At 42.2% G+C, this 14,835-nt stretch overlaps 1 protein-coding gene across 1 annotated transcript in view; it reads right to left on the bottom strand.

The window, feature by feature from the left end:
• Positions 1-3,533, bottom strand: part of LOC311106104 (transcription factor Sox-8-like) — a 4,441-nt gene extending 908 nt beyond the window's left edge. Inside the window, exons 1-3 of the mRNA XM_084148416.1 lie at positions 2,865-3,533; positions 2,204-2,433; positions 1-1,892 (exon numbers count right to left, since the gene is read on the bottom strand). The exon at positions 1-1,892 is cut by the window's left edge and continues 908 nt beyond it. Of these exons, the coding sequence (XP_084004542.1) occupies positions 1,123-1,892; positions 2,204-2,433; positions 2,865-3,280 (1,416 nt within the window). The 5' untranslated portion in view covers positions 3,281-3,533 and the 3' untranslated portion in view covers positions 1-1,122. The remainder of the gene's footprint in view (positions 1,893-2,203; positions 2,434-2,864) is intronic.
• Between the last annotated feature and the right edge of the window lie 11,302 nt (positions 3,534-14,835).

The following is a 14,835-nucleotide window of genomic DNA, read 5'->3' as shown; positions in this document are numbered from 1 at the left end:
TTTGTTATTGGTCGTCTAGGGAATGGTGCTATAAAATGTAGTAATGTGTCATAGAATTTCTACTGTACTTAGATCCACCATCCACCCATTTTCATCCGAAAGACATTGAGATATACCCCTCCTTTGTTACTAGTGTTTAACGAATAAATCGGAAACAAAAAGGAAAATAACGTAATGAACATAAATACATATTTAAGATATTTCTAACGTCAAAATAACAACAACATGAACATTTAAGAATATAAATGAACAACTGAATTAAGACTGGTCCACTGATGTAAATATATGTGTGCATATTTAAGTTATACAGCTCGGCCTCGTACTGTAGTGCACTACTTGACCAAAGCCCTAAGGGCCCTGGTTAAAAGTAGTGCACTATAAAAGGAATAGGGTGGCATTTGGGATTCAGCCTGTGAAAACACATCATTAATCCCAGAGCTTCATTCCAAAAGTATCTGTTTCTCCATCTGCTTCTCAAAGGACTTGGGCCTAACCGTTATGCCCTCTCTCTCCTACACAAGTCCATGGCAGGCCTGCACGCTGCTGGCTCAAATGGTGCACACAACACAACAACATGTGCAGACCTGGGTCGTATTCATTAGGCACCAAACAGAAGAAATAAGAAATGCTCATTTCCCGTTGCAAAACGTCTTTAAACGTTTCCATTGTGTGCCCTAATGAACACAACCCTGAACTTGAAAAAGGCGTGGCTGTACTAGATGTGTGTGTGTGTGGGGCGGGGGGGATGTCCGACTCCTCACAGAGGAATTTTGGTTCGCCTTTGACTTGATTTCTGTGTCAAAGTCAGTCTTTCTGTCTTTCCATGGGTAAGCTCAAACGAAAAAGCTTTGTATAAAAACAGCAGGCACTTCAATTATTTTTCTATTTCACTTCATGTTCAAATTGGCATGGGGGTAGCCTAGCACCCTCCGATCCTCTTCCTCTAGTTCTCACATTTCCATGAGACCTTGGTCATGTTCATTGGGCACCAGACAAACAATAAGGGGAGGGACTACTTGGACTTGTCAAATAAGAAGTGGTCATCTTTGTTGTCCGTTGCAAAACATATTGATGAACATGTTCCTGGTGAGTAATGGATGGTCCTTTTACATGAACAGTCACCTACGGTCTGGATAGGGTGGTGTACACCGGCTGGTCCCAGTTGGATGTGGGGGGACTGTGGGTGGGGGGAATGGACAAACTGTTGAGTATGGGGCTCCCGTGGTACGCCCTTCTGGAGGAGTGGAAGTAGGGGTACTGGTACAGGCTGGAAGGGTAGCCTGAGTAGGGGTTGTAATAGTTGGAGCTCTGGAGGTCTGTATAGTCACACTGAGAGCTGGAGAAGGAGGCTGCAGCTGCAGCGGCGGATGATGTCACGCAGGTCTGGGCTGTGTAGGAGTGGGAGTATTCTGAGTGGGAGGGGGAGCTGTGGGAGTGACTGTCCCCGCTGTAGTGGCTGGGGCTCAGCTGCTCCGTCTTGATGTGGGCCCGGTGCTGTGGGACCGCCTCGCTAGAAGTTGAGGAAGAGGCAGACATGGCGGCACTCTTGCGGCTCCAAATGGCGCTGTTCACTGTGGCATGGCTGTATGATCTATACGAGCCGGCGCCAGACGCCAGGTTTGGTCCATGGTGGCCATGGTGGTCCACACCTGCGCCAGCGGTGGAGGCATGGCCGTTGAGTGGTAGATACTGGTCAAACTCGTGCACGTCGAAGGCTTCCATGTTGCTGATGACGTCGGTGCTGAGCTCGGAGATGTCCACGTTGCTGAAGTCTATGTTCTGTCGGCCGCTGTCCAGCAGGCGCCGTCCCTCGTGCTTCATGTCCTGTTTGCCCCCGTAGTGCAGGTCTGTTTTGGGGGTGGTGGGGGGGGTGGGTGGACCATGAGGTTGGCCTTGAGGATGGTAAAACAATAACATGTCAGCTGTGTTGTGGACCACACTTGGGAATGGTCCAAGTGATCAAAATATGGTCGAATTTGATCACATGTAATTAATTGGTCAATTTAGAATGTCATGAAGCTTTGGGGACATTCTGTAAAATCTCAATATTATTAACAGTTACTGTACAATTAGCTCCTAAAAAACAACAGACATTGTAAAGTATTGACTGTCCTCAGCCATTAACACATTTCATAAATCCAAATGGTTGACTACATAAGATGTTAATTGTGCTATTTTGACACATTCCTTCTCATCAACTCACCTGCATGTTCAGGTTGGTGGTGTCCATCGGCTATGCCCGCCAACAATCCTGGTTCAGCCTTGTACATTTGATTCCCCAGCTCCGCACCAGAGTCTGAGTCACTCTGCCCAGGTTTCACACTCTTCCTACGCCGAGGCTGGTACTTGTAGTCGGGGTGATCTTTTTTGTGCTGCACCCGAAGCCTCTCCGCTTCCTCCACGAATGGCCGCTTCTCATTCTCTGATAGTAAGCTATGGTAATAGTGTAAACATAATATGTAAATTAACTATTCAGTTGGTGAATTGTAATAGCCTAATTATAAAACACATATACTTTTTTTTTTAAGTAGGCCTATTTAAACAGGGAAGATCATTCTGGTCATTAGGCCTACAATTATCCAAAGTAGGAAACACATACTTTCCTCCGTTTTTCTTTTCTTTTCTTTACAGTCGTAATATTTCAACTTTCTAAATTATGCAAAAATGTGCATGTTTTCTACTGACTTCACAGAATAGTCACTGGAATGATGACCTAATTCGTTTCTATTTAGTGACACATCGCTTTAAAATCAGATTCAGACATTGTACTGTATCAAGTATACTTGTTTTTGTTTGATAGGCGTATGTAAATTATATTTTTTTAGTTAACCAAATTATAAACAGTCCCATTTGGTCCTACTTACCGCCATAGCTTCCCCAAAGTCTTGCTCAGTTCGGCGTTGTGCAGATGAGGGTATTGGTCCGCGAGCTTTCTGCGCGCAGCTTGCGCCCACACCATGAACGCGTTCATCGGTCTTTTGACATGGGGTTTATTTTTCAGCGAGCCATTTCCCCGCACCGGCATGGGGACGAGGGACCAGTCGTATCCCTTGAGAACCTGCGACACCGCGTCACGTATGCAGGCTGGGAATCTGTCATCATCCTCGCCGTCCAGTTTCTTTCCTATACCAGCGAGCAGTGATCCGTGTCCATCTGATCCCGTCGGCGACGAGGGTGCATCCGAGTCGGAGTCATCCTGCGACATGGAGCTGGTAGTCCCCGCCGGGCTACACGGCGGGTCGCTGATGGACTTGTCATGCTCTGCGGTCATTTTTAACATTTGGTCAGCCTCAAAAGGATTAAATCCGATGTAAATACTTTAGTGTTGTTGATTTCTTTTTTAAAGCGTCGCCGACTATTTAAGTGAAAATAATGAGCTAGAACGATTGCGCATTTTACGCACGCTGAACCATGTTAGGTAGACTCCTTGACAGCATCAACAAAAACAAAAACTCTGTTGTTTTCCCTTTCTTTGTTTGTTTGTTTTTCTTCGGTCCTGTCCTGTGCTGTCAGGGGTGGTACAGTTCTGGACGCAGCAGTCTTCACTATGAGTGCAGAGGTTGGGCGATAGAGGAACTTTACTTGAAGTTTGGAGCCCTCACTCCACCTTCTGCTTCTGATTGGCTGAGCCTTATCACCATTTTCGTTTCCGATTGGTTGTGGTATTGAATGGCAAGTCATTTGTAAAAAAAATAAAAATATTATAATATATATATATATATATATATATATATATATATATATATATATATATATATATATATGTTTCTGTAATAACGTTTTCATTTTTTCATACTCATCCGAGCGTGCACACTCTCGTTTAGTGCCGATTAGCCTACCTATTTGGCAATCGCAAATAATGATTTAACGGTTGGTTAATGCATGGAAAAACACCTCCATTGTGACATTGACTAAGCTTTATCACAAAACATTATGAAAGTGTCAGAAATCTATTTCCAATCTTGAATCCAGTAGCATATCAATACATCAAAGAATTGATGTTATTTATAAAGAATACTTCTATTGAATAGAATTTTGGTATGTAAAATATTTTTGGAATAACTTGAGAGACATACTTTACTTTTGTTCCATACTTTCTAGACTATTTTACTATTAAGTTGCAGTGCATTATTCACAAATAATATGTTTTATTTCAATCTCCTTATGTTAGGTAGCCTAGTAAATATGCATGTATCCTGGCACAAAAAAATACATATTTAAGCAATAATGTTTTTGTTTTTTTTAAAGACATAATCCTATGAACATATTATTTGTGATATTTCATTGCCTTAGCAATTTGATTCGTAGTGGTTACGTAGATGATAACGCATCATATGAAACCAACCTTAATGTCCTCCGTGCACTTATACGTTTAAAACACACTCATAAACAGATGTGTCGTATTTATTGTTTAAGACTTCATCTAATAACGTGCTGACCCTTTTGATAGAATTGCATCTATATTCTAGATAAATAAAACGTCCAATAACAAAGATAATATTTTCATCATTTTGACAAGGTGGAATTTTAATTTAAACCATTGCATAGAAAACGTTTTAGGTTTCTATGTATTACAAATATGTAATCATTTTTATCCACGTCAGGGACTTGGATTAAAGCATCACATTCACTCTATTATGCACAGCCACTTCATTGTTGAAGAGGAAAGTCATGCGTTTCCATTCCTTGCGGACATTTTGACAGGGTTTTTATCCGTAGGCTAAGTTTTGTTTGGACAAAATAGACACCGACAATCGAAATTAATTCACATGGGATAGGACTATAGGGAGAAAATATTGTAAAGAGGTAGGATATAAAAATGTCCAGATAAAAAAATATTTAGCTGATTTCGTTCGAGTGCCAACAGATTCGTAATGTTGTCAATTGGTCAGATATTTGTCAAAAGTTGTGGTTGGACGCTGGAATAATAATTATACTTGGCTTCATGATAGCATGTACATTATTTAAACATCCACATTAAAAAGCACTTGTTGAACGCGCAGGGAGTTGTAACCTATTCTGGTTCCCATTCTAAAAACTATTGAGACAAACCCGTATTAATGACAGGTATGAGAACATAACTAACTACACAGTCGGTTCAGCGCGGTGTCCAGTGTAGTCAGTGGTGCTCTGGCTTGTATTTCTGTAGCAGCAGCGCTCTCTTGCCCATCAGACGCTGTCGGCCAATTAGGATTCGCCAGTGGCACGGCACCACCACAGGTCAGTGCATAGATATCTTCCCACTTTGTGCCAGGGCAATGGACTTCAATCTGAAAATGTGAAGTACAAATTAAAAGTAATTGTGAATGGAATATATTATGGTTACATAGGCCTACTAAGACAAATGTTTATTTTTTAAGGTCATTCTAATAAATAACTAGTGAGAGTTCAAATCAAATCAAATCAAATTGTATTTCTCACATGCGCCCAATACAACCTTACCGTGAAATGCTTACTTACAAGCCCTTAACCAACAATGCAGTTCAAGAAATAGAGTTAAGAAAATATTTACTCAATAAACTAAAGTAAAAAATAAAATAAAAAGTAACACAGTAAAATAACAATAACGAGGCTATATACAGTGGGCACCTCTGGTCCTAGTTGCCTGTGACATTGCAGTCAGTCACTGTAATAAAGGTAACACAGAGACAGTACTGTTCTGAGCTTGCCAGTTTACAAAATAAGTCAGATGCCTATGGTGAACTTAAAAGTATTGGGGAAAAACGTTTTGAAAATACTAAATGAAAACTTAAGCCACATGGAAATAAAAAATAATACATCAATAAATAAATAACATTTTCAACATGTAGATTATTTATGCGTCAGTTAGTTCAACAGCCACATAATCAGGGTGCTATTTTCATTTACACTGTAGCAGTGACTCTCATCTCTGTTTTAGTGGCCTATGATAAGACACATCCATCCCTGTGAGGGGCAGGGCACAGCCTGAATTTGAATGTAACCAAATGGACCAGACTCTTGTTCACACACTGTGCCACACTACGAACCACACATGTACAGAATACTCCTAATGTATTGAAACAAAGGCCTCTGTTAGCTTTAGATAACATGGCCACATCACTTACCAGTCAGGGCCACGTAGGCTACTGTAAAGCTCTTTTGTTAACATTACTATAGTAGTGACTATAACTGCAGCCAGGTTTCACAGTTGAAGGAGGAAGTCCATCTCTCAAAGACAGATGTCTGTTTGTTATCCATGAGGAAAAAAACACATCTGACTTCAGATGAAAATATGAACAGGCCTCTTGATGATGTTGAAGGCTAGAGAGAATGAGTAGAGGAGATAAGATGAGAGATTGAATCACTGCCTTTGTTAGTGGCTCTGTGTGGCTCTGTGTGGCTCTGTGTGGCTCTGTGTGTTCCCATGTAGATATTTTATCACCGCTCTTTCCATTGAAAAGACAAGGTATGTTTCAGTTGACCGGCAGTTTGGTTTATTCAATGCTCACTGTAGGTGGCTAGGGAAACAGCTAGGCTAGGGGAATGGTAAGCCAACCTTTGGATATCTACGTATGGAATGGACAGACAGTTGAATGGGACTTGGATGGGATGGGAGAGGTCTTTAACAATGTGGAATATGTTGTTGCTGTTGCTCTTCAATGCAGAATCGGATGGGAAAAGGGGATGTAAAATATTGGAAATATCTCCATCATCACTATCTTCCATACTCTATTTGGAGGTAAGAAGAATGGGCTTGTAGAGTACATCTCGTGTGATCTTTACGGGCTAACAAGATGAGAGCGAGGGAGTCAGAAAAAAAGAAGGGTTGGCCTTTTTTTTTTTAAAAGTGTGAATGAAAATGTTTTAATACTTTGTTAGTTAAATTACTGTTGGCCATCTGCTCCCTCAGCACTGATAATAATCTCTCTGTCTGTGTACTGTGTTTTTCATTTGAACTAGAAACTGTAGAATTTGCTTAACACAAGTTAAAAGGCGTAAGCTCCATCTGCTAGTATTTTCCTATTTCACACCACACAAATTATGTCATCAAATTCCAGAGGGTTTTGTCATTCTTTGAGAAATTCTTTAAGTCTGGAAGTTGCTTTTTATAAGTTTGTGGTGCTCTATGAAAGATGACTGGAGAGAGGTAGACAGTACTGAGGGTTTTCTGTCATACACAGAGCTAGTTTAAACATGCCTCTATACTGTAATGTCTGACACACACACACGGCTACGTGTTGTGGGGCATATGGGCCCACCACAGTAAACAGTAAGACAATACTCTCTGCAGCACCTCATGGAGTTCTGTGAATGACTGAATGAACAAGGAGCATTGAGATTTTCATTCTCAATGGTTTCTCATGGGTCCCTGTGACCCTGCATTTGCATAAGATTGGATTCTCTTGAATTTTGAAGTGTAATCGGATGAGTGTAATCAAACTGCCCTGTTTCCTAAAGAAAATACTGACTTACTTTTTACCTAAATGTTTTGTAAGCAATCTGTGCACTTTTGTTGAATACTGTAAATTGATTGGGACATTTTGGATAAAATATAATTTTAATTAGATATTGATGGTCTCTAATTGCACACTTTCTGACTGACTCAGCAGAACAAGCTACATATCAGAACAAGCTACGTATTCCAGAAGCCATGTATCTGAGGAAGGGAAAGTAAATGGCCAAGGCAGGACACAGAAGAATAGCCAGCATGGCCGACGACAGGCTGCTTTCATTAAGAACAGTGGAGCACCCCAACAAAGTCGACTCAGGTGGGTCACATTGTGTTGGGAGAAGGTTCAAAGACATGTTATTGATGACAGGAAAAAGTTGTCTCTGTGCAGTGTTGTTAAATGGAGGTAAAAGTCTCAGAGCCAGAGCAGGTGAGTGTAGCTATATACTGAATAGAGTGATTGAAATAATCCTGTTGTCCTGTGGTAGTGAATGTGGATAAGACCCAGCCTACTGGTTGCGGAGTAGGGTGAAGTTGCCCCTAGCTGCCAATCTTGGGTCAGTTTAGCATTTTCCCCACTAATGGTTAAGGTTAGGATTGGGGGAGGGGAAGCTGATCCTAGATCTGTACCTAGGGTAAACTTCACTCAGGAGCAATGGATGCCAGTAGAGCCAACAGGACAGAATATAGCTAAAATTACTACAACTAGTTTCAGCTCGCAATCATAGTATCGCCACTCAGAGAGACAGCGAGGAGGGCGGAACCGTAACATTGACTGACAGCTGCCTTAATACTCTGCCAAGCGGAAGGCGGGAGCGGGACTGGCCTGTGGTGGTTTCGGAGGGGTCTGGGGTCAGGAGAGGGAAACGGAGCTTAGAGAGGAGAGAATATGGGAACAGAGGAGAGGAGGGAAGTGAGGAGAGGAAGGCAGTTAAAAAGACTCCAGCCCTTGTCCTTCGCCGGTCCCTGTGTTGTGGTGGGGACTTGGGAGAGCTCTTGTGAGAGAGAGAGAGAGAGAGAGAGAGAATTACAAAAATAAAAGGGGGGATGGGGAGGGGGGGGGGGCGTGCGTGAACCCTAAGTGTCCCGTGGAGGGAAGGAAGGTTTAAATGTTCTGCTTTTGGAGACATCTCAAAGGATCTCTGCTTTGGCGTTAAGATTTTCTCACTGAGACAGAGCCTCATGCAGCACAGCTTCCCCTTCTTCTCTATCCCAACACTCCCAAGCTCTGGTCAGCCAATGCCCCTCGCCATGTCAATAATACTCTACCACACATACAAAATAAAATTACAGAATCACCCACGGGAAAGCTATATCCTTTAGTCTGCCTCTGTTTCTAATACACTTAAAGCACGTCTCTTTGCTTGGAACAATTTCTTTAAAGTAGCTATATGAATTTGCACAGGCTTCCCACTTAGCAGAACTATATATTATATGAACAATGCTGGCTGAGAAGTGATGTATAGTACAGTAGCCTTGACAGGACCATCAACAGGTGTGTTATGTTCCTTTTATTTAATTTTATGCAGCAGGGTATTTAAATCTTACTCTACAGGTCAGGAGTGCTGATGGTTTTTCTCTGATAGAACCCACCTGGTCCAAATCAGTCCCTGATTAGAGGGGAAGAATGAAAAAAAGTAGTGGAACTGGCTTCGTGGTCCAGATTTTAATTGGAGGTTTATACAGGTTATTCAACACTTCGTGGTCCAGATTTTAATTGGAGGTTTATACAGGTTATTCAACACTTTGTGGTCCAGATTTTAATTGGAGGTTTATACAGGTTATTCAACACTTCGTGGTCCAGATTTTAATTGGAGGTTTATACAGGTTATTCAACACTTCGTGGTCCAGATTTTAATTGGAGGTTTATACAGGTTATTCAACACTTCGTGGTCCAGATTTTAATTTGAGGTTTAAACAGATTATTCAATATTTTACAAGAGAGACCTGTTCTGAAGATGAGAAAAGGGGCTTGGGGAAATTAGACGGTAAAGTAACCAAGACCCTATTACAGTATGTATAATAACCCCTAAACATGGGTCACCCATTCAAAATGCGAGGCAACTATGAGGCTATAACCCTAAAACCCAGCAAAAAAAGGGTGATGGGCAACCTCAGTGAATCTTAAAAGGCTTTCATTTCAGCTTCAGCTGTATATGATGGTAAAACTTTACTGAAAGCATTCAGATATAATGCATTGTTCGTTGTTGTAAGCATGCAAGAGTGTCTGTTAAATGACTCAAATGTAAATGTACCCCCCCCATTTGTTTTTTAAATAAAATATAAAATATAATATGTAAATTTAATAAGACCCTATTGAATTTTATAAATCAACTTAGTTATGTTATTTCTTTCTGTGGCAATTTTTCAACAGGTTCTAAATGGCTACTATACTTTTTACATTTTGAGCTCATTTTGTGGTCATTTTCAAACCTCTTCAAACTACTCCTATAAAAAATAAGAACAGAAAATATGATGCAAAAACAAGTTTTATTTATTAGAAAAAGTTATATTCTATTATTTGGAATACAAATGAACAATGTTCTGTTAGTCAGTGTTTCCCCTTGTTGGACCGCGGCGGCGGGCTCTCTTCTTAGTTGAACCACGTTGGGTCACCAACCCTGGAGCACTTTGAGCATCTTTACAGCTGTCTGTCTCCCTCTCAGCTCCTCTCTCCTTGTGTCCATCTCCATGGAGCTCTAATGAAGCCATTTTCTAAGGAATGAAAATAAACGTAGTCTCATTAGGAAAACAAAAGCATATTTTCATTCATGATCCTAGTTAAAATTAATGTATAACATTGTGGTGTTTTCTTACGTCTTTATAGTAACATTCATACGTAATATGTCAGTTTAGGCGCTATATATAACTACAATGGGTAAATGTCTTTATATTAACCTATTTTAATGTTGTTCTTAAAGCCTTTCTCAGACCCCTCATACCCCTCATCTCTCCTTCACATCACTGTACCTGCAGTAGTCCTCTGACACTGATCATGAGCAGCAGGTCCATGTCCTACAACCAACAGCATAGAGGCAGAAACAAACAACCTGCAGCCTCTATCCTCCTCTCTTCTGCCACATTCATCACTTCCACAATCTTCTTCCACACAAGATCCCTCACTCCCTCTCCATCTCCCTACACCTGAGCTCAGCTACTCGGATGGGAAGTGTTCTGAGGCTGGCAGTAGAATCACCGGTTATCTGGTGCAAAGCACTAGCATCTCTGTATTTCTGGTGAAAACTGTTTCTGGCCTGGGTGGTGGTGGCCTTGTCTGAGCCAGACTGGCCCAAAGGGCAGGAGCCTTTCTCCTGTTTCTGTAACCTGGACAGAATACTAGTATGTCATAGGGCCTTACCCCCAATCCATCTCCTTAATGTGTGCCAAGCTGAGAGGCATTGGGTCACATTTTTCGAGTCTTTATAATAATAATAATATGCCATTTAGCAGACGCTTTTATCCAAAGCGACTTACAGTCATGCGTGCATAAATTTTTTTGTGTATGGGTGGTCCCGGGGATCGAACCCACTACCTTGGCGTTACAAGCGCCGTGCTCTACCAGCTGAGCTACAGAGGACCACTCTGAGTTGTTTAGTGTTGTTTAGTGTTGTCTTTGGTATGACTCGACCGGGGATCAACCACCCGACCTTCCAATCTTCCACTGAGTTGTTTAGTGTTGTTTGTAGCTACTCGGGTAGCAGTGGTTTCAAAGCTGACCATAACACAAGCCTTTCCGGTGCACTTGTACAAACTATGTCCAACGAGCGACAGCTGTCTCTGATTGGGAATCACACCCGGCCAAACATAGAAACCCAATACCTAGATCCTAAACATAGAATACATCACATAGATTTCAACATACAAGACATACAAGAGTTCCATACGTCAGGGCGTGACAGTCGCTGAGATTATTATTTATATTTTATTCTTGTTTCTATTGTAAAACATGTTTTAACAATTGAGTTAATTTTCAAACCTCTTGAAACAATTTTTTTCAATAAATAAAAATCTGAAAAATATTGAAGTGAAAAAAACAACAAGTGGTAGGTTATTTATTAGAAAAAGCATCCAACATGTCACCCCATTAGTATTAGAATCAATTTGGTGACCCCCCTTTATGACATCATTGCTATATGGTGAAATAGAATGTTGATGATTTCAACAGGGTGGCAGATTGAGATATCTATAGGATAGAGTTTTCTCCATCACAGTAGTATGTTCTGTGGCGTGACAACATGTAGTGTAGGTAGAGAATGACACGGTTCACAGAGAAAGTCTGTTTTACACGTTGCTGCTATATCGAGTGTTCAGAGTGCTGCCTGTTCACTCTGAGTCAGGCTTGAAGGGCTGCGCAATGGTGAGCTGTGGGGCTTACCCTCCATTGGGCCAGTGACTCCCTGCCTGCCCCTCACCAGGCCACCCTCACCCTAACCAGGCCAAACCACACACTCAACAGGCTCCACTCAGCTACCGTGCCCCCGGCACAGCTCTCTCTCTCCCTTCTCAGCCCAGGCCAGGACCACATCAAAGGCAGACGGACCACCTCTCTCTTCACACTCACTCCTATTCACACCGGCACACACCCAAACACACAAACACACAAACACACACACATATATAACTTCGCCTGTTGAAAGTTTTCGAAATACTTCATTTGCAAACGATGCATACAGAAAACATGGTGAATGAACAGAGAGATAAGGTGTGCTATTACCATTGACAACTTCCCTAGCTTAGCCTGCTGTGTCCTACTGTGAGCCCAAGAGTTAGATGTGACCCAACCAGGTTCTCACCTACATGAAGGTAAATCCTCTATGATGGATGTTTTATTCCCCGTCCCATCCTCCCCCTCACACTCCCTCCCCTACTGTTGAGTTAATGGTGGATGTTTTAACTTTTGGGCCGTGGGCCAGATGTATTTTCCAGGTTGTCTACTATTTAGTCAGGTCACCGTCGACCTGCAGGCGGACGTTTCAAGGGTGGGGGTGGGGTGTGTGTGTGTGTGTGTGGGGGTGGGTTCCATTCCTATTGGCTGCTGCTGGTTCCAATCAGAGCTGGCCCCGGCCCCTAACAACTGCTGTGCATTAGCTCCTCCTATTGACCCCTGACCCCTCACTCCCCTAATATTCGTTCTATTAAAACATCGTAATGAGGGGTTTACTGGTCCAATTTGTGGTTTTATTCAGAGCTATTAGTGGGCTTGGGGAGATGGTGTGTGTGTGTGTGTGAGGAGGGAGGGTGTTTTAAAACTGAAGGAAACAATTAGTACAAACAGCATGAGCCACACTCTTCTGTAAATGTCAGGAGTATTAGGGGAGAAAAACTCAAGTACCTCCAGATTATTTTGTGTTTCGTTCCTCCTTGACACATAACTGTCTTGTTAGTCAGGGCTAATAACTAGAGGTGGTTGTGTACGTGCATTCTTATTGGGGATAGGTCAGGATTCAGGAATAGAGAGGACTTATGATAGCCAGAGTGACAGGATGGTAGCCATGGCAGTGCTGAAATTATCATTTGAAATTGTTAATTTTTTTGTTCTGCAGCTATTGGTGATTCTGGAAAACTTTGATACGCCTTAAGTTAAAGACAACGTATTACACAAACAAGACACACACATACACACATAGTACCCCTAACCCTAAACCTAACCCTAATCCGTACTTTTACCCTAACCCTAACCCTAACCTTAACCCAAAAACCTAACCTTAACCCTAACCCTAACCCTAGCTTCTAACCCTAACCCTAACCCTAAAACTAACCCTAGCTCCTAACCTTAACCCTAAACCTAATTCTAACCCTAACACTAATTCTAAACTTAACTTAATCCCCTATAAATAGCATTTGACCTTGTGGGGACCAACAAAATGTCCCCAGTTGGTACAATTTCTGTTAGTTTACTGTTCTTGTGGGGACGTCTGGTCCTGAATAGTTAAACACGTCCACATGCACACACACGCACACACACACACAAACACAGTGCATAATGGTTTTACCTATTGACACAACAATTCCTTTCGGAGTGTTTGAAGTGTCTCGATAAAGGGGATATGCAGGCCAAATATTTAATCCTAGAGCCATATCACTGTCGTTTGTGATTCCATGAGCAAACAAAGTAGCTGTCCCTGGTTTCTTTTCCACAGTGACAGGATAAGTGGTCAGATGCACAGGGGGAATTTTATGGGATTTTGTTCCCATCCTGTATCTAGTCCCAGACAGGGGGAACTGTGTTCCCATCCTGTATCTAGTCCCAGACAGGGGGAACTGTGTTCCCATCCTGTATCTAGTCCCAGACAGGGGGAACTGTGTTCCCATCCTGTATCTAGTCCCAGACAGGGGGAACTGTGTTCCCATCCTGTATCTAGTCCCAGACAGGGGGAACTGTGTATGTTCTTTTTTCTCTCTGCCGTATCCCTCTCTTCCCTCTCCTCCGTTTCTCCTCTCCTCCCTTTGTATCCATATACATATGGTCTGGATAAAACTTGTGGTGTGCTTCAGTCTTCCAGATTGTCTGCTTTTTTGATCCCAGATTCTCTTAAATCATCTTCCTAATTTGCCAGTGAATTAGATGGCGCGGGACATCTAGCAGTTTGGAGGGGCGGCGGAATGCGCAGAGGGGTGGAGGGGGTAACAGATCAGAGAACCGCCCCTTGGCTTTACGGGAAATGGGAGGCCTTTCCGCTATAGCTAGACCACGATGGCTTGTCGTCTGGCTCGGGGGACTTTGTCTTGCAGCGTTAAGAGCGGATGGCTCCTCTGCTCTGAGATACCTCTCTGGTGGATTGTTTTTACTTAGGATTAATTAAACTAACTCCCACTGGAACATACTGTAAGCTATAAGCCCCTCTGCTCCCCAATACACAGACGTATACACAGACGACCAGAGAAACGTGCACACACACACATGCTCACAGACAGATAGACAGACAGACAGACACTAAAACACTGCAGCTAACATCAGATAGTTGTATTCATGTTCAGTATGTTATTGAACACTGGCCTGAGAGATCATCGAAGGATAACTCATACTCTTGTTAGTCACCAACCAACCGTCCTTCTCCCCTTCTTTATGAGCAACAGACACCCCCTCCCACATCTAATAGGGTTGTCATGCTCAAAAACACATTGGTGCACCTGGCACTGACCTGATTAAAGCCCAGCTTGTCTCGTCATCTGAGTGAAGTGTTATTCCATGTTTCGTCTGTTAACATATTCCTGGTGGCTTAGAGAATATACCTTTGGTAAATCCACATAAACTGGTTTACCTTTGAAAAAATACACTGAAAAAGTAATATGGGTTGATTTTCTCTGAAAATCTTTTGAATGTGAATCACGTCTTAAACATTGATGACATGGTAGTACGTGTGCAATTGAATGAATATCTTCAGATGTTAAATCAATTTATCTAGTGTTCTGGCCATGTTAAT

This window comes from Coregonus lavaretus (genome assembly GCF_964263955.1).
Source record: "Coregonus lavaretus genome assembly, chromosome: 2".
Lineage (NCBI taxonomy): Eukaryota > Metazoa > Chordata > Actinopteri > Salmoniformes > Salmonidae > Coregonus > Coregonus lavaretus.
This window is presented reverse-complemented; position numbering and strand designations above follow the sequence as displayed.